At 41.4% G+C, this 24,013-nt stretch overlaps 1 protein-coding gene across 3 annotated transcripts in view; it reads left to right on the forward strand.

Moving 5' to 3' along the window:
- The window catches only part of schip1 (schwannomin interacting protein 1), a 276,819-nt gene that overhangs the window by 198,892 nt on the left and 53,914 nt on the right, over positions 1-24,013 (forward strand). For 2 of the 3 annotated variants that reach the window (XM_056474002.1, XM_056474003.1), the window contains one exon: positions 7,936-8,550. In XM_056474002.1, coding sequence (XP_056329977.1) covers positions 7,936-8,550 — 615 coding nt within the window. Of the gene's footprint in view, positions 1-7,935; positions 8,551-18,508; positions 18,610-24,013 lie in introns of those variants that run through there. The other variant, XM_056474005.1, reaches the window with a different exon arrangement.

The raw sequence follows: 24,013 nt of genomic DNA on the forward strand, positions 1-24,013 counted from the left end.
TGTGTATAGCTGCATTATTTTCCTTAAAATGAACGATACGGGGCGGTATGTCGTCGTTTCTTTTCGCGCTTACCAGCTGACCGATTACCTCCATGTGAACGGCTTTCCCGCGGGTAGCAGTTTGTCCAGTGGCTCACTGCGTACGTCGGGGGATTTGAGACGCAGAGCGGAGTTGACCACAACAACGAGGTTTGAGCACACAGCGGCCTCTGTCACATTCACGCAAACAAAAACTGCAAAAAACAAAGCTTCTGGGATTCATTTGATGCTCTCAAAATGTATATAGGGGTACGTAATCAGAATGAGCCTGGTTGAATTAATCATATAGCCACTGTAGAACTGAAACACCGTTCGGGAAACGTGTGTGTGTGTGTGTGTGTGTGTGTGTGTGTTACCGCGCCAGGATGTAGAGTACAGGAAGGAAATCCCATGAGTGTGTGTTTCAATTCAGTCTAATTCTATCTATAAATTTTCTACACTTTCAGAAATAAAGATACTAGAGCTGTCACTGGGGCGGCACCTTTTCAAAAGATACACATTTGTACCTAAAGGGTCCCTATGGATACCTAAAGGGTACATATTAGTACCTAAAAAGTACAAGAATGTACCTCTTAAAATTTGTAGGTACTAATATATACTTTTGAGGTACCAATATGGACCCTTTAGGTACAGATCTGTGCCTTTTAAAAAGGTGCCGACCCAGTGACAGCTCTTGTACCTTTATTTCTGAGAGTGTAGAGTGTATATGTTGTAAAATCTGTAACCATTCCTTTTGCCGTTATAGAGTGGAGGAACTATGACGTCAATTTGTATGCAAAAACCGGGAAGCCAGTTAGCATTTGAGCAGTTCCGGTTCCCTCGTCCCAAAGTCAATGGGTTTTTTCAATGGGATTTCAGTTAAATCGCTTAAATAAGGTTCGTGGCTACCACAAACTCAAGATAATTTCACGTTTTATTCTACGACATAAAACTCATCAGTTACAGCACGCTCTTGATTTTTTTAATCGGTTATGCTTCTTTAATAAGGCGGCCGCTATCAAGTTGCTAAATGGGACTACAGGCGGTGTCGGAGACATTATACGTCATTGAGCTGACCTGGTCTGGAGCGCAGCTGGCTTGTGTTGGGCATTTGGATTTGTCTGTGATTTAAGTATTTTCATGAATAGTCTTTTATAGTTTGTTGTATTTATCTAATTGAGAATTCATGTGTGTAGATAATGCCTTCACAGGTAAAGACCGTCAAGACAGATTAATTTGTTGATCCTTTATTTTAATGAAATGATATTATGGGGATACAGCTTACCCTTGCAGCTGGTCTCTTTCCTGCTCTCAGTAATGCAAACGTGTGAATAAATGTGTAAAAATACACACATATTAACTGTCTTTGCAATGTGATCAATAGATTCTTTGTCAGTTTTTCTTCATCTGAACACATTTAACTCTGTCATAACTGCAGCGTTTCCTTAAAATGTATAGCAGATGTGGCTGTATGGGCTGCTTTTCGCCGTACTTCGTGACTATTTATGAATATTGAATGTTGTTCTCTATATATGATGGAACTTGCAGGCATATAGACCCTGTCCCTCACGCCTCATTTCAGTCGTCTAATGTAAGCGGGCTGTATGCACGCGAGCGATACACTTATTTAAATATGTCTTTAATAATACTGTAGGCACATTTATATGTACAGTTTTAAAACTTTTACAACAACCATAAAGCAAAACAAAATGTATTTCCCATGTAAAAACTATCCAAAAGGCACGTAGGTCTATGTGTTTTTGCGGATTTATTTGTTTATAATATAAAGCGTGGATTATAATAGAATAAACCGAGAGATTAAATATTTGTCATGGAGCATATTTATAAATAATAAGCTTGAAAAGTTGTCTGTAGCAGGGTGGTGCTGACGTCACAGGCGAGCACCCTGGAGGCACTGTAGTCCGTTTATAGCCTAATGTTAGCTTTTCAATTCTTGCGTTAGCATTTAAGATCCAAAAGTGCTCAAAGTTGTATTTTCGTGTGAGGATTATCCGGCTGGACAAAACGTGTAAGTGTAATGAACAGTGTTTGAGCACAGAGCTTATTATTGGCAATCTTCGAAAAGCCGATGGGAAAATCCTATGGGGATTTTATTAAGGGAACCAGTTTTATGCTAGCAGCCGATTCGCCTACAAGGTGTCATCATAGTTCCTCCACCCGATTAGTTCTTTTCAAAACTGGGGGCCCTCATCAATAGAAAATCTAATCACAAATATGGCTAATTATCTGTACATAGTTTGTGAACTTGCTTTTTATTTGTGAATGTACTGTATAGTATTTCATTTTACATCAACATGCAGTTTATTTACAAAAAACAAAGCGAATCTACACACTGTAAAGAATTACATGATCAATTAGTCATGGCAGCTATTGATTTTAGGTCATTATTAAAATTAGGTCACTATTAAACTAAGTTAGTCATCTTGGAACTTAATTTTAAAAGTTATGCAAGCTGTTTTAAGTCAGTTTAACATAATATAAGTTCAATGGACTCATAAGATTAATTTGATTGACAAAATGTATTTATTCTGGCGTGACATGTAAACAGCGATAATGAAGCATCTGTAGTTGCTGTTTAGTGTGTTCTGGCCATTTTCAGTGTGTTGTCTGTGATTAATTATGACGGCGCTGGCAGTTTTGTGATACTTCAGTCCTGTCAGATTAAATAGTTGTTGTTTCTCTGAAGTGTACATGGTGTGAGGGTTTTCTTGACCCTGTGTTCCTGCTTTGAGGACAGTGGTTTGTTTGTTTTTTTGCCCCTTTCTTTAGTGAAAAAACACAAAATGATTTCAGATCAAACGTCTGCATTTACACCCTCGGTGGAAAAGAAGCTAAGCTGTCCTGGTCTCAATATTCATTATTTTTTATTAAATGTAGACATTTTAAGTCATACACAAATCTCCCCAAAACTCCCTAAATCTGAATCTAAAAGTTATTTAATTATCAATTATCTATATTTATTATTGATTCATTTTCCTTCGGCTGAGTCGCTTTTTTTATCAGGGGTTTCCACAGCAGAATGAACTGCCAACTTCATTCATTCATTTTCTTTTCGGCTTAGTCCCTTTATTAATCAGGGGTCGCCACAGTGGAATGAACCGCCAACTTATCCAGCATACTGTATGTTTTACACAGCGGATGCCCTTCCAGCTGCAACCCAGTACTGGGTAACACCCATACACACTCAATCACACACACTACAGCCAATTTAGTTCATCAATTCCCCTATAGCGCATGTGTTTGGACTTTGGGGGAGCACCCGGAGGAAACCCACAACAACACGAGGAGAACATGCAAACTCCACACAGAAACTGGTCCAGCTGGGATTCAAACCAGTGACCTTCTTGCTGTGAAGCCACAGTGCGACACCACCGAGCCACCGTGCTGCCTGTATTTATTATTTATATTTGTAATTATTTATTTCAGTTATTTAAGATGACAGATATATTATTATATTTAACAATATGTATACATATATAGATATAAATATTTGTTATGTTTAAATATTCTAAGTTTATTCATTATATATATGTGGTGTGTGTGTGTGTGTGTGTGTGTGTGTTTGTGTGTGTGTGTGTGTGTGTGTGTGTGTGTGTGTGTGTGTGTGTGTGTATATATGTGTATATATATATATATATATATATAATAAAACAACTCCAAAATAATACAAATCCAAAAACACACAGCTAACAAGTAAATGAAAGTAAATAAAAAGATTAATATATGAAGAGTTCAGATGCAAAAACCTCTGAGTGCCATCTGAAATTTTCTTTTTCTCTGCCTCTTGTTTATGTTCTGTTCATCCATGTTAAAATTGTTGAGAATAACCTATTCTTGGCCATAAAAGTGAAATTACTGAATCAAGACGTAGCAGCGCGAGAAAAATGCTAATTTTAGAAGAAAATTTCAGATGGCACTCAGAGGTTTTTGCATCCGAACTCTTCATATAGTAATCTTTTTATTTACTTGTTAGCTGTGTGTTTGTGGATTTGTATTATTTTTGAGTAGTTTTATTTAACATCTAATTCAAATAGGTTTCATTCGAGCTGTTGTGGTAGTTCTAATCAAATTAATAAATGAGACGATGCTTTTTTTTTAAGAAGGAAGCAGATTTGCTAAGTTATTGATTATAGCACCATCTGGAGGCCATTTCTCATACAATTTGACACACAGCTTCTTGAAGACGCCTTACATGTACAAACCAAACCTGATGTCTGCAAATAACTACTGTTCTCTCGCTGTGCTCTTAAAAATAATAGTTAATTAAGAGTTACTAAGAAGAACTGAACATCCATGGAATCCTCCAATGCACAGTAGCTTCTTTATAATGGGAAAAAGGGGTATTATTCATTCATTTATTTTCCTTCGGCTTAATCCCTTATTAATCAGGGGTCACCACAGTGGAATGAACCGCCAACTATTCCAGCATATGTTTTACAGCTGCAACCCAGGACTGGGAAAAGGGGTATTTAGATTAATCAAATGATTTTTTTTTTTGTTGTTGTTCTTATTAATGATCCTTCAGCATTATTCCAGGTTGTTGTCGTCAGAGAGTAAGTATTGAGTTGTTAATAAAACCAACGATGCTGTTATTAGTACAACCTATGCAGAAGAAAATAAGGCCTGCATTTAAGTTACTTGCTAAAATTGAAAACCCTAAAATCCGCAGTCATTTAGCAGTCTCCGATGTTGTTTAGTTAGATTAATCTAAATTGAAATATTCTTAATTTCTTGTCTGGCTTATTGTGAGCTTGCACCTGAGTACAATTGGAGTATAATTGTAGTGAATGGACCAGAGACAACAGGTCAACATGTGGTCCGTCCGACCGTAGTGACCATAAGAACTTGTGTCTGTGTCACAAATCTCTAAAATGTCTTCTGATTAGTGCAAATGGTTGTGTATGTCGCATATACAGCAGTGGCATGAAAGCTTAATCTCAGTTGGGTTGAGTTTTATTTCATGCTCTTTTACACAAATGTCAAGAGTATTCAACGTCTGGAGTGTACAAGGTAACTGAGGCGTCCAAATCTAGGCCATTTCCAGTTGCATCACTGAGATCACTGTTAGGGCGCACTCACACTATGCTGTCCGAACCATGCCCAGGCGTGTTTCCCGGATCGTTTGAGAAGTGTGAGTGCTCTGAATCGGGCTCAGGTGCAGTTCAGTTGGCCGGCTCTAGCCCGGTTGGAAGAGGTGAGCCATAGTGCAGAGTACAGCACGCTTGTAGTGTGAGTGCAAAGCACGCCTGAGCCCAAAACTAAAGACAGGATGTCACTTTAAAGGGACTGTTTCATGTGGATTTATTAATCATTCTTACTTTTCAATGAACACAAACTGTCATAGATTATTAAAGTCGCAAACCTGTCACTGCACGACAGCTGCACCTTCAGCAAACCTCCTAATACCTGCAGCTGGAGGACTTTATCAACATTTATGAGCGTCAAAGGTTGTGGTGCGCTTCTCTTCCTGTTAAACTGAACAGTCATCAATGATCATCTACGACGTAAGCATGCTCAGGTTCAGAAGGCAAGCGGCAGTGTTAGTGCAGACCGTTGGGGGAGACAATTGTGCTTCCACACGGTTCAAGGCAACAGTACCTAGTGTGAGTACTCCCTTAAGGCTGATTTATACTTCTGCGTCAAGCACACGCGTGTGCTCCGGCACAGCCTACGCGTGGACGCATAGCCCTCGCCGTGGCTGTTACCGACGCGCACCTCTCAAAAAATTTAACTACACGTCACAACGTAGCGCAAGCTCTGTGATTGGTCAGCTTGGTACTACTGAGTGTGGGCGGGACCGAGAACTGCGTGAGCCAGATAGAGCAAGTCTGGAGACCCGTGAAGGAGCTCCAGATGGAGACTGTTGTTTTGTGTTCACCTTATGGTTAAAGTTGTTGCACGTCTGCCGGTTCCCACCTCAAAATGAGCGAGTTTGAGCTGTTTGTACATTAAGGTAGCGTTCAGAAAAAACAAAACAGAATCATAAAAACCTCACTGCCAGCTAGCGTTTCGGGCAAGGTATGCACCGTGGGTTATGCCAATCACTCGATGCAGAAGTATAAACCAGGCTTTAATTGGCACTACAGGAAAACTAGCGGTCCTAGTGCAGTTCCATGTACTACACCACAGACAAATATGATTGACCAACACGATCTCACGTCAATTCGTAACTTTTTTCATTTAGAAGCCATTTCCAGTGAACTGTTGCATCACTGAGATCACTATTAATCAGTGCTACAGGAAAACTAACGGTCCTAGTACAGTTCCCTGTGCAACATCAAAGATAAATATGACTGACCAACACAATCTCTTGACATTTCATACCTATTCGTAACAATTTGTAACTAATTAACATGTACAAACAGCTCAGACTTGCTTATTTTGAGGTGGGAACCGGCAGAAGTGCAATAACTTTAATCATAAGATAAACACAAAACAACAGTCTCCATCTGGAGCTCCTTCACAGGACTCCACACTTGTAAACACTCGCTCTATCACGCGGTTCTCAGTCCCGCCCACACTCGTCAGCGCTACCAAGCCGACCAATCACAGAGCTTCCATAAAGTCGATGTTGTTGGTGGTAGAAGTGAGCAATTAGTTGACGCATGCATATAAAGTCTGTGCACAAGATTTTAAATATTAACAGTGTATTTTATTGTGTTTAATCAGTAAACAGTTCTTGGCTTGGTATTCCTGTTTAGGTCTCCTTCTTTTGGAGACCTTGCAACATATCAAACGCACTCATCTTTGGGTTATTCTTCTCAGTAAGCTCAGTTAACACACCACCCCAAACATTGTCTAATTACATTGTTTGGTGACTCCTTTTAAAATCACATGTTTTTATATGAATAAAATCATTTGAATTTGTGCATATTAGTCACTTTTCTGACAATACGTAATGTTTCTTCGTGAGATCGGCTGGACTTGCATACTGAGGTCGTGGTTTCTTGAAACAGCAGGTTCTGTATATGAAATAACACCCAGTCTCAGTCTAAGATCAAGTAGCCATTGCACTGCCAGTCTGTGATTTACAGCATCAAAAACCTTGGCAGTGATTAGTGTGCAAAGTGACCGTGAATCACCACTGGCCTTGTACACAAAGTCCTTAAAGTTAGATTGTGAGATGCAGAATGTGTTCAAAACACATGGGTTTGGTATTAGGTTTAATGGCACCAAAAAACCGGGGGTTAAGTTGTTCACCAAAACTAATTTGAATGTCATTTTGTATCTGTTAATATCCTAATTTGTCTAGTCTAGTGGTTCCCAATTCCAGTCCTCAGGACTGTGTGTGTGCGAGGGAGTATAAGAGAGATATTTGCACACTTACCTTGATATGTCTGAGAAAATCAAAATAAGCAGCTCAGCTCTCAGAACATAGTAAGCACAGTAAGTGTATTTCTGCACACACGCTATAATCTGCTGCTTTACTCCACTGAACTCCATATAAAAGTCAGAAACTCTTTTGTACAGGCCTATCTAAAGGGTTAACGCTGACAACTGATGGTCAACAGTAAAAATTGCACATTGTCCCTCTTCCCAGCAGGAAAACCACTAACAATCAAGAATGCATGATTATATGCTGTCATGGTTTTGCAATCAAAAAATGTGGTTATAATGGAACTCAATGGGGCACGAATCTAACGAAAGGGTAGTACATTTGATCAGCACACAAGGGTTAATAGTCTTGGTCTTCACTTTGACCATTGCATCGAATAGGACTAGAACTGAGAACAGCTGGTCTAAACTAGTGACTATGCTAATCAAAGCAGTTTCTGAAATAAATTGTATTTGTTTGTCAAAGAAGCCCGACTTCTCCCATAGCACTTTCTTTTTAACAATTGGCACATATTAGTATGTTCAATTATATGCCTCTAACAGGCTGCGTCTGTGTTTTAGGATTACCGGGAGGATGGCATGGATCTGGGCAGCGATACTTCCAGTCGCTCCAGCTCGGAGTCCAACTCCAACAAGGTGACGCCATGCTCCGAGTACAAGTCCTCTCCCAGTCTGGAGCTGGCAGGATTGGAGGACTATGAGGAGGACGAGGACTACCAGCAGTACAAGAAGAGGGTGCTGGTGGACTGGGACCGAGAGTACGGCGGGAACTATGCAGACACCCAGAACGAGGACTTTAGCCAGACCGGACTGTTCCAGGAGTCTGTTAACAGCCGCAGTTTGGCAGAGGAGCTGGCGCCCGCTGCTGCTATGCCCGGTGGACACCCCGCCACCTCTGAACCTGAGGAAATAAGGCAGAATGGAAACTCCGTCACACCCTACGGACTTCCCCTGTCGCCCTGTGAGGCTAAGACTTTAGGCAAGCCTAGTCACGGGATTGGCGTCTCCGGACGGGACTCCGGAGAGGTTGGGGGTGGACGGTACAGAGATGAATGTGTGGAGGAAAGCCAGCTGCCAGCCATGGACTGGGCTGCTCTGGAGAGACATTTGGCAGGCCTGCAGTTCAGAGAGCAGCAGAACCACAACCACGGCCTGATGCGCACCAACTCCACCAATGTAAGTCTGCATGTGTTGTTGATGATGTTCCTGGAAAGCATGGCAGGTTCATGAATGCTAAGTTTGAGGATTGATCATCTCTAGGGATGTAATGATTCACAAAATAATGGTACAGTTCGGTATGTTATACTCCAGCATGGACCATGAGCCAGTCATTAGAATAGGGATGAAAAGGGATGAAGGAGGAGGGATGGTAAGGGAACAGTGGGAGGAAGGAGAATGGAGGTAAGAGAATAATGACCCCTAATAAATTAAGGACTAAGCGGAAGAAAAGTGAGTGAGTGAAAAACTAAAGGCCGGGACACACCAAGTCACCCATTGGGCTTTGTTGTGCCATCGGTCAGCTTCTGTCTGGCTAGTTGGTTTGGTGGTGTGTTCCACATGCTGCCTCTCGAACCACAGTCTATACGAGCACATTCCAAATGAAGAAGATGCACTGAGGCAAGATGAATGTGGAGCTGCTTTTTTCATTGGTGTCTGACCACAAAGTAGCTGTATGATAAATGCAACGGCGACTATAAAAATGTTGGCAAAAGGGAGTTAGTACAGAGAGTAATTGCAGATCAAGTAGGATTCGATTGTGAGTTTCATTTCACTTTTCGTTCATCACTTGTAATCTAACATCAGGAAGGGGTTTGGAACGTTCACTCTGCTCATTGGTAGTAAGTGAAGTTTATTTATAAACTAATTTTGTGAGGAGCATGTGATTATGATTGTCCAAGGCTGGTCCGGCATTAGCTAAAACATCATTCACCAATCAGATGAACTAAACTTACTATAAACAGCCAGTGCTTCTTACCTCATTATCTTTGTCTTGAAGAATTCCCCATCCCGCCCCTAGTCCTCCCTCCTTTTTCTAGGTTGGGCGACACGGCGGCTCAGTGGTTAGCACTGTTGCGTCACAGCAAGAATGTCACTGGTCAAAAGTCCTAACTGGACCAGTCGACATTTCTATGCGGAGTTTGAATGTTCTACTCGTGCTTGCATGGGTTTCCCCCAGGTTCCCCAGTTACCTCCCACTCTCCAAAAACACACAATATAAGTAATTTGACCATACCAAATTGGCACTCTAGATAAGCTCATGGTAAGCACTATAGCTATAATCTGCCATTAGCCATTAACAAGTCGGGTGAATTCCCAGGGCTCGAGGATCTTATGAGCTCAGGGCTCTCTCCTAGGACCTGGGGGGCCAGTCCTAGTTTAGCTTCAACTTGCTGTAACACACCTTGTGGTTGGTATTTAGTGTGCCTTAAAAAAGCTCAATTAGCGGGTTCAGGTATGTCTAATTCAACACAGGCTCAGTCTAAAAACGTAGCCCTATATACATTTCTGGAGATCACAAATTATGTAGACAGAGGCACGTGAGGCTGCATATCATCTTTAAACCAAATGCCAAAGGGCGGTATGACACCTTTCCTTTTCTTGCTTACCAGCTGATCGCATACCTCCTTATGGACAGATTTTCAGCTTTTAGCAGTTTGTCCAGTAAGAATGTGGTAAACTGTGAAACCATGGTAAAAATTAGGGGGCTTTTCTTCTTCTGGATTGCTTTTAATAACACTGTGGTTGGGTTTAGGGAAGGGGGTAGGCACTGGTCATTTGGTTCTTTTAAAACACTATCGGTTGGGTTTAGGGAAGGGGGAAGGTGGGGCGATCGGTCAGTTGGTTGGTCAGTCAGTCAGTCAACAGCAGCCTCTGGTGGATTTACGTGAGAACAGCAGGCACGAATGGCACTTGCGAGAGAAATTTGAGATCTGAAAAAGCATACACAGCACCCTCTGGTGGATTCATGAAACAAAAACTGCAAAAAAACGTAGCTCCTGGGTTGTATTTTGTTCTCTTCAGAATTGTGTATATGAGTACGTAATCAGAATGAGCCTGGGTTGGTCTAAATAGAGTTGGAGCTGAACTCAGGACACCAAGCCTGGGCACCACTGTATTACAAATATTTATAACCATGCTGAATTTGGTTTGTAATTCATACTGAATATTTGTATCGATACACCCCTTAATCATCTCAAATCTGCTTTACATGTGAAGTGAAGAGTCCCTGCTGGTTAGAGCTGGGTTTTTGGAGAGTGTTTGAATACTCCCTAGAAAAGGGATGACCTGTAGTCTTGGGATGACCTGTAGCTCCATTTTATCAGACACGAAGGACAACAGCCATCCAGAACCAGAGTTTCCCATCACTGTTCTAGTATATAATTTTAGTGTAAACGTGACATGGATGTCTTGACTGAACACTGGTCTGTTAGTGGAGTGTGTGAGTTTGTTCACCTTCTTATTTTTGCCATTCTATTTGGTTCTGCTAGTGCAATGCTTTAGCAGGCACAATAGTTCATACCTGTCAACATTGGGATGTAAAAATAAGGGAAACGAACGCATAATTTTCTTGAACAGCTCTTGTCTTGTATCACATTTGAGGACAAGGGCGCCCCCAGGTGGTTTGGTGGTACTATGCATATAGGGAGGATTGATCCTGCATAGATGTTATTACCACCTTTCGTAGAGACATTAAAAATACTGTAGTAATACAGGAAAACATTTCAATGGGGTATAATGCTGGACATAATGTTAAAATATAGCAGAATCCTGGGGGGAAAGGGAGAGTTATGCTAATGATTCAGTCAGAATTTGAGTGAATCTTAGATGATCCTGTCCAGCTCACTTTACACCCAGAGTTATTGTGCTTTTGCTATTAATTATTGTCTCTAATTACTATGGTAATTCTATCATGTAACGTAAAGCAGGCATTGTCTCGTGAGTGGGTGATGTGTAATATTTCTGAGAGGCTTGTGGGACAGAGCCATACGTGGTTTGATCATTAGTGACAAAGCAGTAAGTCACTGTTAAACATGAGTGTGAGAGTATGTGAGCATCACACACTATAAATACACATTCCCGCATGTCTGAAGCTGCTGTCGTCCAACATGTTGTGCCCTGTTCTCAGTGCGGGTTGTTGGAGGGTTTGTCCACATCTGCTGAAAGAGGCACGCTGCTGTTTCTCTGCATTCTTTTGTGTAGTAAATGTGTACATTTACTACACTTACTATACTGAATTAGTACAATTAGTACTATTTACCAATGGTCACGCTTTATTTTATGGTACAATTCCCGCTAACATAGACTATCCTAGCTGAAAACTGGCCTAGAGCACCATTTCCTGTTTAAAACTAGCCTAGAGTGCCGTCTGCTGTTAAACACTACCCTAGAGCGCCCTCTGCTGTTAAACACTAGCCTAGAGCGCCCTCTGCAGTTAAACACTAGCCTAGAGCGCTGTCTGCTGTTAAACACTACCCTAGAGCACCCTCTGCTGTTAAACACTAGCCTAGAGCGCCGTCTGCTGTTCAACACTAGCCTAGAGCGCTGTCTGCTGTTAAACACTACCCTAGAGCGCCCTCTGCTGTTAAACACTAGCCTAGAGCACCGTCTGCCGTTAAACACTACCCTAGAGCACCCTCTGCTGTTAAACACTAGCCTAGAGCGCCCTCTGCTGTTAAACACTAGCCTAGAGTGCCGTCTGCTGTTCAACACTAGCCTAGAGCGCTGTCTGCTGTTCAACACTAGCCTAGAGCGCTGTCTGCTGTTCAACACTAGCCTAGAGCGCTGTCTGCTGTTAAACACTACCTTAGAGCGCCCTCTGCTGTTAAACACTAGCCTAGAGCGCCGTCTGCTGTTAAACACTAGCCTAGAGTGCCCTCTGCTGTTCAACACTAGCCTAGAGCGCTGTCTGCTGTTAAACACTACCCTAGAGCGCCCTCTGCTGTTAAACACTAGCCTAGAGCGCCGTCTGCTGTTCAACACTAGCCTAGAGCGCTGTCTGCTGTTAAACACTACCCTAGAGCGCCCTCTGCTGTTAAACACTAGCCTAGAGCACCGTCTGCCGTTAAACACTACCCTAGAGCACCCTCTGCTGTTAAACACTAGCCTATAGCACCGTCTGCTGTTAAACACTAGCCTAGAGCACCGTCTGCTGTTAAACACTAGCCTAGAGTGCCTTCTGCTGTTAAACACTAGTCTAGAGCGCCGTCTGCTGTTAAACACTAGCTTAGAGCGCTGTCTGCTGTTAAACACTACCCTAGAGCGCCATCTGCTGTTAAACACTGGCCTAGAGTGCCGTCTGCTGTTCAACACTTGCTTAGAGTGCTGTCTGCTGTTAAACACTACCCTAGAGCGCCCTCTGCTGCTAAACACTAGCCTAGAGCACCGTCTGCTGTTAAATACTAGCCTAGATCGCCGTCTGCTGTTTAACTAGCCTAGAGCGCCGTCTGCTGTTAAACACTACCCTAGAGCGCCCTCTGCTGTTAAACACTACCCTAGAGCGCCCTCTGCTGTTAAACACTACCCTAGAGCCCCCTCTGCTGTTAAACACTAGCCTAAAGCGCTGTCTGCTGTTAAACACTAGCCTAGAGCGTCGTCTGCTGTTAAACACTAGCCTAGAGCGCCATCTGCTGTTAAACACTACCCTAGAGCGCCCTTTGCTGTTAAACACTAGCCTAGAGCGCCGTCCGCTGTTAAACACTAGCCTAGAGCGCTGTCTGCTGATAAACACTATCCCAGATTGCCGTTTGCTGTTAAACACTAGCCTAGAGCGCCGTCTGCTGTTAATCACTACCTTAGAGAGCCGTCTGCTGTTAAACACTAGCCTAGAGCGCTGTCTGCTGTTAAACACTAGCCCACAGCGCCCTCTGCTGTTAAACACTAGCCTAGAGTGCCATCTGCTGTTAAACACTAGCCTAGAGCGCTGTCTGCTGTTAATCACTACCCTAGACCGCCCTCTGCTGTTAAACACTACCCTAGAGCGCCCTCTGCTGTTAAACACTACCCTAGAGCGCCCTCTGCTGTTAAACACTACCCTAGAGCGCCCTCTGCTGTTAAACACTAGCCTAGAGCGTCGTCTGCTGTTAAACACTACCGTAGAGCGCCCTCTGCTGTTAAACACTAGCCTAGAGCGTCGTCTGCTGTTAAACTAGTCTAGAGTGCCATTTGCTGTTAAACACTAGCCTAGAGCGCCCTCTGCTGTTAAACACTAGCCTAGAGCGTCGTCTGCTGTTAAACACTACCGTAGAGCGCCCTCTGCTGTTAAACACTATCCCAGATTGCCGTTTTCTGTTAAACACGAGTCTAGAGCGCCCTCTGCTGTTAAACACTATCCCAGATTGCCGTTTGCTGTTAAACACAAGCCTGAACTGAATGCAATAACCATTAGCTGCAATTAAATGAAAACATATTATGCTTTAAGATTTCAAGACTCGCTGTCAGATCTTACTCGACCAGTTCCTAAATTTTCAGATGTGAAGAGTTTGTACAGAGATTAACGTCTGTAATAAACTACAGTACCATTCAGTGTTAGCTGCTTGACGTTACAGATCTGAGCTAGTAATGCAGAGCGGTTTAAAATATTGTTTGATGTAAAATCTTTAGTTTTATTATAAATATCATTTGAAGGTCCTGGATTATTCCTGTGACTCCAAATGGTTTGAAAATGGACGGGTGGATGGATAAGCACATAAAACATGGATAATTCAGCTAGATAAATAATTCAGACACTGTGCTTCATTCAGGTCAGGGTTTGATGTTTGCCACTTTGCACTTTTTGCTTTATAATTCATTCATGTGGTCATGTGACTGCACTCAGAAGGTCACGGTGATTAAACTCACCATAAAATGAACATTTTGTCATTATTTTGTCCTTATTTGTCCTTTGTGTCACTATAATTTTGATTCAGTTTGTCTAAATGATAAACATCAGCACATGTTCTTCTTCTGCTACTTATAAACTACTAAAGCCTAGTTCCCACTACAGTATATTAAACATCGGCAGATCGCTGTGCCGTTCACACTACATAACCCGATTTTGTGTCTTTTAATCTCTGTGGTGTTCACACTACGTGACACTACGTAAATGATCCACAAGAGGGGGGTCACACACTACATGATCTAACAACAACTCGTTCCCCAACAGCTCAGTCCAGCTACCAAACCACAGCCAATGGAATTTTGTGGGAGGAGCCGTCAGAAAAAGCCGAACACTATTGGCTGCTTGTGTGCTGATGACGTCACTGATAGCGTTTCACACTATCAAGGGAGCATTTAAAAACATTGTCTGTCAGCTGATGCATCAGCGGATCAATCGCTCATCTGCAAGGTGCAAATGGATACATACACAGAGAGTTTTGAATTATTTTAACATATCTATAACAACCAGACGTTTTCTAAATATCTGTGCTTTTCTTTCTAACATTGTTATTTTTTAAATGACAAAACGGTAAAGAACTGAGCATTTCTACCTTTAATTACTATATTGGTGAAAATTACTGCATGCATGTCCACTACCTTTCGCTGTGACTTTAAAGGGCACCTATGGTAAAAAATCTACTTTTCGAGCTGTTTAGACAGACATATGTGCATGTATGGTGTATAGACCGTCATATTTAGGTGATATAAGCCCACCCAGTGCTTTTTTTAATTTAACAACATAAAAAACAGTGGACCAATTGGAGCGGTTTTCAAACCGACCGCAACTTTACGTAGGAGAGCGGTTCCCCCGCCCACCAATATTGATTGACAGGCGCATCATCATATCCTCAGTTTGTTGATTCACGTCCGCCATTTTCAGCGTGAGTCGAAGCGATATTGTAGCTTCTTTTTTGTAGTCGAAGTTGTAGCTTCTTTTGCGCTCTTCAGAAACCTATGGGTGACGTCACGGATGCTACGTCCATATATTTTACAGTCTATGGTGTAAACGCACCAAAAACAGCATTAACATTATAGCAGACACTGTAAAAAGCCCATTCTCAGCCACTAGACTTTTCTGACAGGATATTCGAGTGTCATCGAGTGACTGAATCTTGTGGGACTGCTATACAGGAGTTATTATTAGGGATTATAGATTGTGAATAGATCGCAAAATTTAGCGGTTTTTTTTTACGCCCCCTGCTGGCCTCACTAACACCACTTCCAACAGCAACCTAGTTTTCCCATGTGGTCTCCCATCCAGCTACCGAGGTGGGTAGTAGCGTGTTACATTTACTTAAAATTGCTGGGTAACGAGTACTTTTTCATCACATTTAAAAATGTGTACTTTTACTCGAGTAAATTATTAGAGAAAAATCAGTACTCTCACTTCGCTACAGTTGGCGGCGTTCCTCCGTTACTGTGAAGTGATAATAAATATGATTCATCGGACTTATTTGCAAATATCGCGAGGCGCCGCATTGGAGAGGTTGTGTCGCGAGAGGATGCTATAGAGACGCTTCTCCCGCTTTCGTTTAGAGCGCACGCACAGATAGTTCAGTCTATGTTTTCACTCCAAGATGTCAACAAGAATAGTTTGATAATGCGATGCTCGCGGTACATTGAATTATACATGAATTCCAGCTCCAACCTGAAAAAACACGTAGTGGTAAGTGTTAAAATTATACTAATTTGAACCTTATTAATGGTATGGGATAACTAAAGAAACTGCTGTTTAATGGAATAACTGATTAGCCCTGCACATATTAGTTATTCACAGTGTTAACTATTAAAATGTAACATTTAAACATCATTTTTAGTGTGTGTGTATGTGTGTGTGTGCGTGTGTGTGTGTACTACATTCAGCAGATGGCACTGTTGTAGCGTTCATGAGCTCACTGAAACACAAATATACACACATACACACACACACACACACACACACTCAACACTTAGTTCTGCTTGCATGAGAGATTTCTTTGATGGGACTAAAAATGTCCCTACATGATAAAAAGAAAATGAGTTGGTATTACTGTGTAGATATATTGGATCTCCATAGTGTAGATATTGTTTATTTAAATTTCTGAGCGTATATGCATATTCTGGTTGTAACAGAGCGGAGATTTGTCTTTAAAGGGGCAGTTCACCCAGAAAATAAAAGTTTAGCCAGCCATTTAGTCATTCATTTATCTGATCATTCATTTTTTGTGCAGATCTCCTGAGCAGGAGTAAAGGGAATTTAAAACACTTTGAGCGCCCCCTGGTGTCTGGCTGCAGGACAGGTCTAAACACAGAATAAATGCTGCTGTCATTAATCACGATTTATTGCATCTAAAATAAAAGTTTGTATTTACTTAACATGTGTATATAGACAAAATATAGTATAATGTAATATATTGTATTTATATAGTAAATACAAGCTTTTATATTTTTATTTTGGTTGTGATTTAATGTTTAACTTGAAAACAAATAGGAAATCAACCAAAAATCTGTAATATTTATTTTCTGTTTTATTTATTTATTTTTGTTTGACATTTTTTTGTGGTAGTGATAGTTGTGTTTGTGGTTTTGTTTTTCAAGCACCATAGATTTACATTAAAAAAGACAGTTCTGAAGGCAAAAGGGGTTCAACCCAGTACTAGTAAGGTGTACCTAATAAAGTGACAAGTGAGTGCATATATATATATAGTTTTTTTGTTAGTTTTTTTTATTTTTTTAAATGTAAATCTATGGTGTATATGTATATATATATATATATATATATATATATATATATATATATATATATATATATATATATATATATATATATATATATATATATATACACTCACTGGTCACTTTATTAGGTACACCCTACTAGTACTGGGTTGGACCCCTTTTAATTCAGAACTGCCTTAATCCTTCGTGGCAGAGATTCAACAAGGTACTGGAAATATTCCTCAGAGAATTTGCTCCATATTCCATATCCCAAAGGTGCTCCATTGTATTGAGCTCTGGTGTCTGTGGAGGCCATTTGAGTACAGTGAACTCATTGTCATGTTCAAGAAACCAGTCTGAGATGATTCGCGCTTTATGACATGGTGCGTTATCCTGCTGGAAGTAGCTATCAGAAGATGGAGACACTGTGGTCATAAAGAGATGGACATGGTCAGCTACAATACTCAGGTAAGCTGTGGCGTTGACACCATGCTCAATTGGTACTAATGGACCCAAAGTGTGCCAAGAAAATCTTCCCCACACCATTACACCACCACCACCAGCCTGAACCGCTGACACAAGGCAGGATGGATCTATGCTTTAGGTTGTTGAGGCCAAATTCTGACCCGACCATCCGAATGTTGCAGCAGAAATGGAGACTCATCAGACCAGGCAACGTTTCTCCAATCATCTATTGTCCAGTTTTGGTGAGCCTGTGTGAATTGTAGCCTCAGTTTCCTGTTCTTAGCTGACAGGAGTGGCACCCGGTGTGGTCTTCTGCTGCTGTAGCCCATCCGCCTCAAGGTTGGAGGTGTTGTGTGTTCAGAGATGCTCTTCTGCAGACCTCGGTTGTAACGAGTGCTTATTTGAGTTACTGTTACCTTTCTATCAGCTGGAACCAGTCTGGCCATTCTCCTCTGACCTCTTGCATCAACAAGGCATTTACGCTCACAGAACTGCCGCTCACTGGATATTTCCTCATTGTCGGACCATTCGTAAACCCTAGAGATGGTTGTGCGTGAAAATCCCAGCAGATCAGCAGTTTCTGAAATACTCAGACCAGCTCTACTAGCAACAGCAACCATGCCACGTTCAAAGTCTCTTAAATCCCCTTTCTTCCCCATTCTGATGCTCGCTTTGAACTGCAGCAGATCGTCTTGACCATGTCTACATGCCTAAATGCATTGAGGTGCTGCCATGTGATTGGCTGATTAGAAATTTGCGATAACGAGCAGTTAGACAGGTGTACCTAATATAGTGGCCGGTGAGTGTGTTAACTTATATTAAGTGTATATACTTATATAGGACCTGTGTGTGTGTGTGCTTCTGTCTCTCTCTCTTTCTCTCTTGTTCTCTATGTGTGTTTGTGTGTGTGTGTGTGTGTGTGTGTGTGTGTGTGTGTGTGTGTGTGTGTCATTCTCTGTCTTTCTCAGAGCGGAGTGTGTGTGTGTGTGTGTCTGGACATGTCCCCACACACACACACACACACACACTCTCCTCCTCAGTGCAGGATTGCTCTGCTGTAAGTGTGTGTTGTGCTGAAGATCATCTGAATGTGTCTGAATGAGTGTGAGATCTTCACAGGGTCGGTCAGCTCCACTCACTGAACACACACAGCTACAGGTGAGGTAACACTCTTACTTCAGACAGGATACACAGGTGTGTGTGTGTGTGTGTGTGTGTGTGTGTGTTTGGGAAGAGTGCAGCATTTGTGTGTTTGTGGCTTGTATTAGTGATCAGAGTTTCAGGTGTATTTGCTGAAGGCTTCAGTGTGTGTGTGTGTGTGTGTGTGTGTGTGTGTGTGTGTGTGTGTGTGTGTGTGTGTGTGTGTGTGTGTGTGTGTGTACACTGTAAAACGCGATTAGTTTCTTAACTTGAGTGAAGCGACTAAAAGTGACAAATTGACTACTTAAAAAGTGAGTAAACCTGTTATAGCTTTAAAGTATTGAGTTGACTCAACTTAATTTTGTGTGTGTGTGTGTTTGAGAAACAGCAGCAGAGACGCGTCTGATCAGAGCTTTAGCAAACATGTCTGTTCTTGCCCCACAGCGAATGAATTCAGTTCAAGAACACACACACACACACACACACACACACACACACACACACAGACAGAGAGCAGAGCAGAGCACACAGATGAACACAGGTGAAGGTTTAATCTGTGTGTTCAGGAAAGAGAGTCTGAGCCTGGTGGAGTTGTGTATGTGTGTGTGTGTGTGAGAGAGAGAGTGCGAGAGAGAGAGAGAGAGAGAGAGACTCGTGCGGTAAGGATGATGTCATGAGTGATGTCATCAAGGCGAGCCCTAGACTGAGGCACTGTGTTTGCTGTGGAAACTCATCGCCAGCGGCAACACATTCAGTCTGTGTGTGTGTGTGAGATACTGAGAGACAGTGAGGGTGCGTGTGCGTGTGCGCGTTTGTTCTGTCTGTATAGTGAATTGCAGGTTAGGCTGGAAGTGTGTGTTGTGGTATTGTGTAGGGTGTGTGTGTGTGTGTGTGAGTGTGTGAACCCCGTGTTTAAGCTGCAGTCAGAGCGTTGTGGCCAGCTTTTTCTAGCTAAATGTACTTCAGGCACACACACTTTGATTTATTCCACACAAACACACACACACACACACATTTCGATTAATCCCATAATTTGGACTGTTTGTTTCGTTTTTGATCATTCTTAAATCTCAAACAGTGACATCATCCTTCACACACACACATACATACAAACACACACACACACACACTCTGATATCACACACACACACACAGACTCCATCCGTCTCTCTGCTGAAGAGGCTTTTCTCCAGAGTTTCCTCATTATTCCAGCTTTGTTGTTTTCGGCGTCCCGCTGTGTGTGTGTGTGTGTGTGTGTGTGTGTGTGTGTGTGTGTGTGTGTGTGCGCGTGTGTGTGTGTGTGTGGTTAAACATTGATGACGGAGCGCTGTGGAAATGTCAGACGTCTAAAAGCGGCTCTTCCCTGCGGATCACGGAAAAACACCAGAGAGAGAGACACACACTCCGGCTAAAGGAGGAATGAAGGAGTGTGTGTGTGTGTGTGTGTGTGTGTGCGCGCGTGCGTGTGTGCATGCGTGTGTGTGTGTTTGTGCTCCACATTTTGCATCTCCATGATAAACCTTCTATTATTTAAAAATATGAACTTAAAGGGCAGCTATTATGCAGAAATCACTTCTATAAGGTGTGTAAACACAGTTGTGTGTCAGCAGTGTGTGAATATATCCAGCCTCTAATGGTGAACATCTATTAATTCTGTTGTTTATAATCAGACTTGATGGAAACAGTCTGCAGAAACACTTTGATTGACATTCTCCCTTTTTATGATGTCATCAGAGGGGGAAAGCCCCGCCCACTGGTGCCCAACTCTCCCTCATTAGCATAAACAGCCCTGAGTGAGAAGCAGCCGTCTGTCCATCAGAGTTTTGAATCTGCCACTATGCTGACACACAGGCATCTGTAGCTCCGCCCTCTTCTGTAAAGAGCACAATCTCATTTGCATTTAAAGCGACAGTCATCAAAACACCACAATTAGGATCAAAGCCTGAAAGGGTCAGTTTCAGAGTTACAAAACATTATCTGTGTGCTATTTTAAGCTGAAACTGACACACACACACACACACACACACACTCTAGAGACATCAGAGACTTACTTTACATCTTGTAAAAAGTGTCCCCTTTAAAGACTGCAGCTACACAGTGCTCAGTATCCCCTCACAGATCTCTCTGATTGATGATTTACAGTAATATATTTGTGCATATGCAGAAGATTAGTCAGTCTCAAAGCCAAAACTGCAACTAATCTAACTAAAAGTGTAAGATCACAGTCTAGAAATTACCACACGCAAAGTAATACGTTAAAATATAAATAATAATAATAATAATAATAATAATAATAACAATAATAATAATAATAATAATAACAATAATAATAATAACAATAATAAATAATAATAATAATAATAAATAATAATAATAATAATAATAATAACAATAATAATAATAATAATAATAATAATAATAACAACAATAATAATAATAATAATAATAATAATAATAACAATAATAATAATAACAATAATAATAATAAAATGGGAAAATATGAAATAAAACTTTTAATAAAAGTGGCATGGTGGCTCAGTGGGTAGCACTGTCGCCTCACAGCAAGAAGGTCACTGGTTCTAGTCTCAGCTGGGTCAGTGGTCATTTCTGTGTGAAGTTTGCATGTTCTCCTTGTGTTGGTGTGGGTTTCCGGTTGCTCCGGTTTCCCCCCACAGTTCAAACACATGCACTATGGGGGAATTGATGAACTAAATTGGCCTAGTGTATGAGTGTGTGTGTGTAAATGAGTGTGTGAGTGTTCCCAGTACTAGGTTGCAGCTGGGAAATCCGCTGTGTAAAAATATATGTTGGATGAGATGGCGGTTCATGCCTCTGTGGTGATCCCCTGATGAATAAAGGCACTTGGCCGAAAAGAAAATGAATGAATGAATAAATATTCTCCGTCATATAAAATTCAATTGAATTTCAAATCATCTGCAGTGTTTGTTGTTTCCGCATTAAAGCCATTAAGAGCACCGTGTGTCCATCATTTTACTTCAAATCAGATTTGTATTGTTAATATCCACAAATCTGCTTTGGTTCAAAGGGACTTCTTGTCACTAATATTCACTGTAAAAATATCTGTAAATTTGCAGTTTTCCATATTTTTGTAATTTATGTTTTTATTTATTTTTTATTTTTTTATTTCTGCTTTTGAACTGCATTATGGGATCTTAATCTTCCCTCCATTAACTTCAATCTTGAATTTTTTTTTTAAACTGACTTTTGTGAGCATTTGTAATAGTTTAAAGTGCTTTATTGACTAGGTTTGTGTTGTGCACTGACAAAAGTCTTGTCGTCTATCCAAGTTTTAGGAACAACCAATAATAACTTGACTTCTAGTTGATGATTTAGTATCAGAAGTGTCTTATATGAAAGGCAAAGGCCTCTAGATGACGCTTATTTGACCACAATAAAATATGATCATGTCTTGATTATTAATGATTTCATTAGGACAGTAAGGTCTGACTTTGCTTAGACAAAAGTCTGGTCACTGAACCTTCAATAATGTCCAGTATAGAATATAAAGTCATGATGCAGTGGAAACAGAGTGAATATTGTGTCTGACTCCATCATGAGCTTGGAGGACTGCATCCATACATCTCTGCAATGACTCAAATCACTGATTAATAAAGTCATCTGGAATGGCAAAGAAAGCCTTCTTGCAGGACTCCCAGAGTTCATCAAGAGTCTTTGTGTTCATCTTCAACGCCTCCTCCTTCATCTTACCCCAGACATGCTCAATAATGTTCATGTCTGATGACTGGGCTGGCCAATCCTGGAGCACCTTGAGCTTCTTTGCTTTCAGGATCTTTGATGTGGAGGCTGAAGTATGAGGAGCGCTATCCTGCTGGAGAATTTGCCCTCTCCTGTGGTTTGATGTCTTGATACCTCAGGCTGTAGATGTTGCAGATCTCTCGCACGCCTCCATACTGAATGTAACACCAAACCATGATTTCTCCTTCACCAAACTTGACAGATTTATGTGAGAATCTTGGCTCCATGTGGGTTCCAGTAGGTCTTCTGCAGTATTAGTGATGATTGGGATGCAGTTCAACAGATGATTCATCAGAGAAATCCACCTTCTGACAAATGATCCACTAGAAGTCAAGTTATTATGTGTTGCTCTTACAGCTGGGATCCACGTCAAGACTTTTTGTCAGGTAGTGTATATTACGCTACAAACACCTTGTAATAAACTGCAGCACATTGTTATTTTACCTTATATATTATTTCTACTGCATGAAATTATTTTAAACCACTAAAATGTCAATAAAAGTCCCTTTGTTGAACTGTAGAGTTGAATTTTCAACATCAAAAGTGGACAGAGCAGAGATAGACATCCCATAATGCAATTCACAATCGGAAATAAACACAAAACACTTGTGAATTGCGGAAACTGTTCATTAACAGATATATTTTACACTGTAGGCATTATTCATACATTGTATTGATCAGTAGTTGACTGTTTTCTCCTGCTCATCACTATATTTAGATGGTTTCTAGTTCAGGATTGTGCCTTTATGGTGCTTTATATAACATGTAAACACACACACACACACACACACACACACACACACACACACACAATGTGTTTCAGAATGGTATTACTTGATATCTGATAGAAAAAAAGAAAGACATTAAAAGGTGATGTCATCCTCTGTGTTGGAACACACACACACACACACACACACACGAATCGCGATTACACATTTAATCCTCCATCATTTATGTGTCATGAAAGGGGTTTGGCAATCGTTTAATGGAAGCAGTTATGCGTGCTTTTACTACTGGAAGAAGGATATGATGTCACCAGTGCCCAGCACATTCCTTGAACATTGAGCATTGGCTCATTACATCAGATGCATACGGCACACTCATAATAATAATAACAATTCCTTACATGTATACTGCGCTTTTCTAGACACTCAAAGCGCTATACACCACCGTTGTGCAGCATCCACCTGCATGACATGACGGCAGCCTCACACCAGCAGATTGGTGGAGAGGAGACGGAGCGATGAAGCCAATTATCATATGAGGCCGGTTAGGGGGACAATGGGCAAATTTGGCCAGGGTTAAACCCCTACTCTTTTCCAAAGGACATCCTGGGATTTTGAACAACTGAGCAGTATAGAATATACTGGGGCGTTAGGGCCCACACAGACTGCAGGTTAAGCGCCCTCTGCTACTAGCAACCTAGTTTTCCCATGTGGTCTCACATTCATGTACTGAACAGGAGCAGCCCTGCTTAGCTTCAGTGGGCGACCATCTGAGAGTCCTGGTGGTTAAACATCTTCCACTTACGGATGATGGAGGCCGCTGTGCTCATTGGAACTTTCAGAGCAGCAGACATATCTCTGTAACCTTCCCCAGCCTTGTGCCTCCAGACAATCTGTCTTGGAGATCTACAGACAATTCC

This window comes from Danio aesculapii, chromosome 15, assembly GCF_903798145.1.
Source record: "Danio aesculapii chromosome 15, fDanAes4.1, whole genome shotgun sequence".
In the NCBI taxonomy this organism is placed as follows: Eukaryota; Metazoa; Chordata; class Actinopteri; order Cypriniformes; family Danionidae; genus Danio; species Danio aesculapii.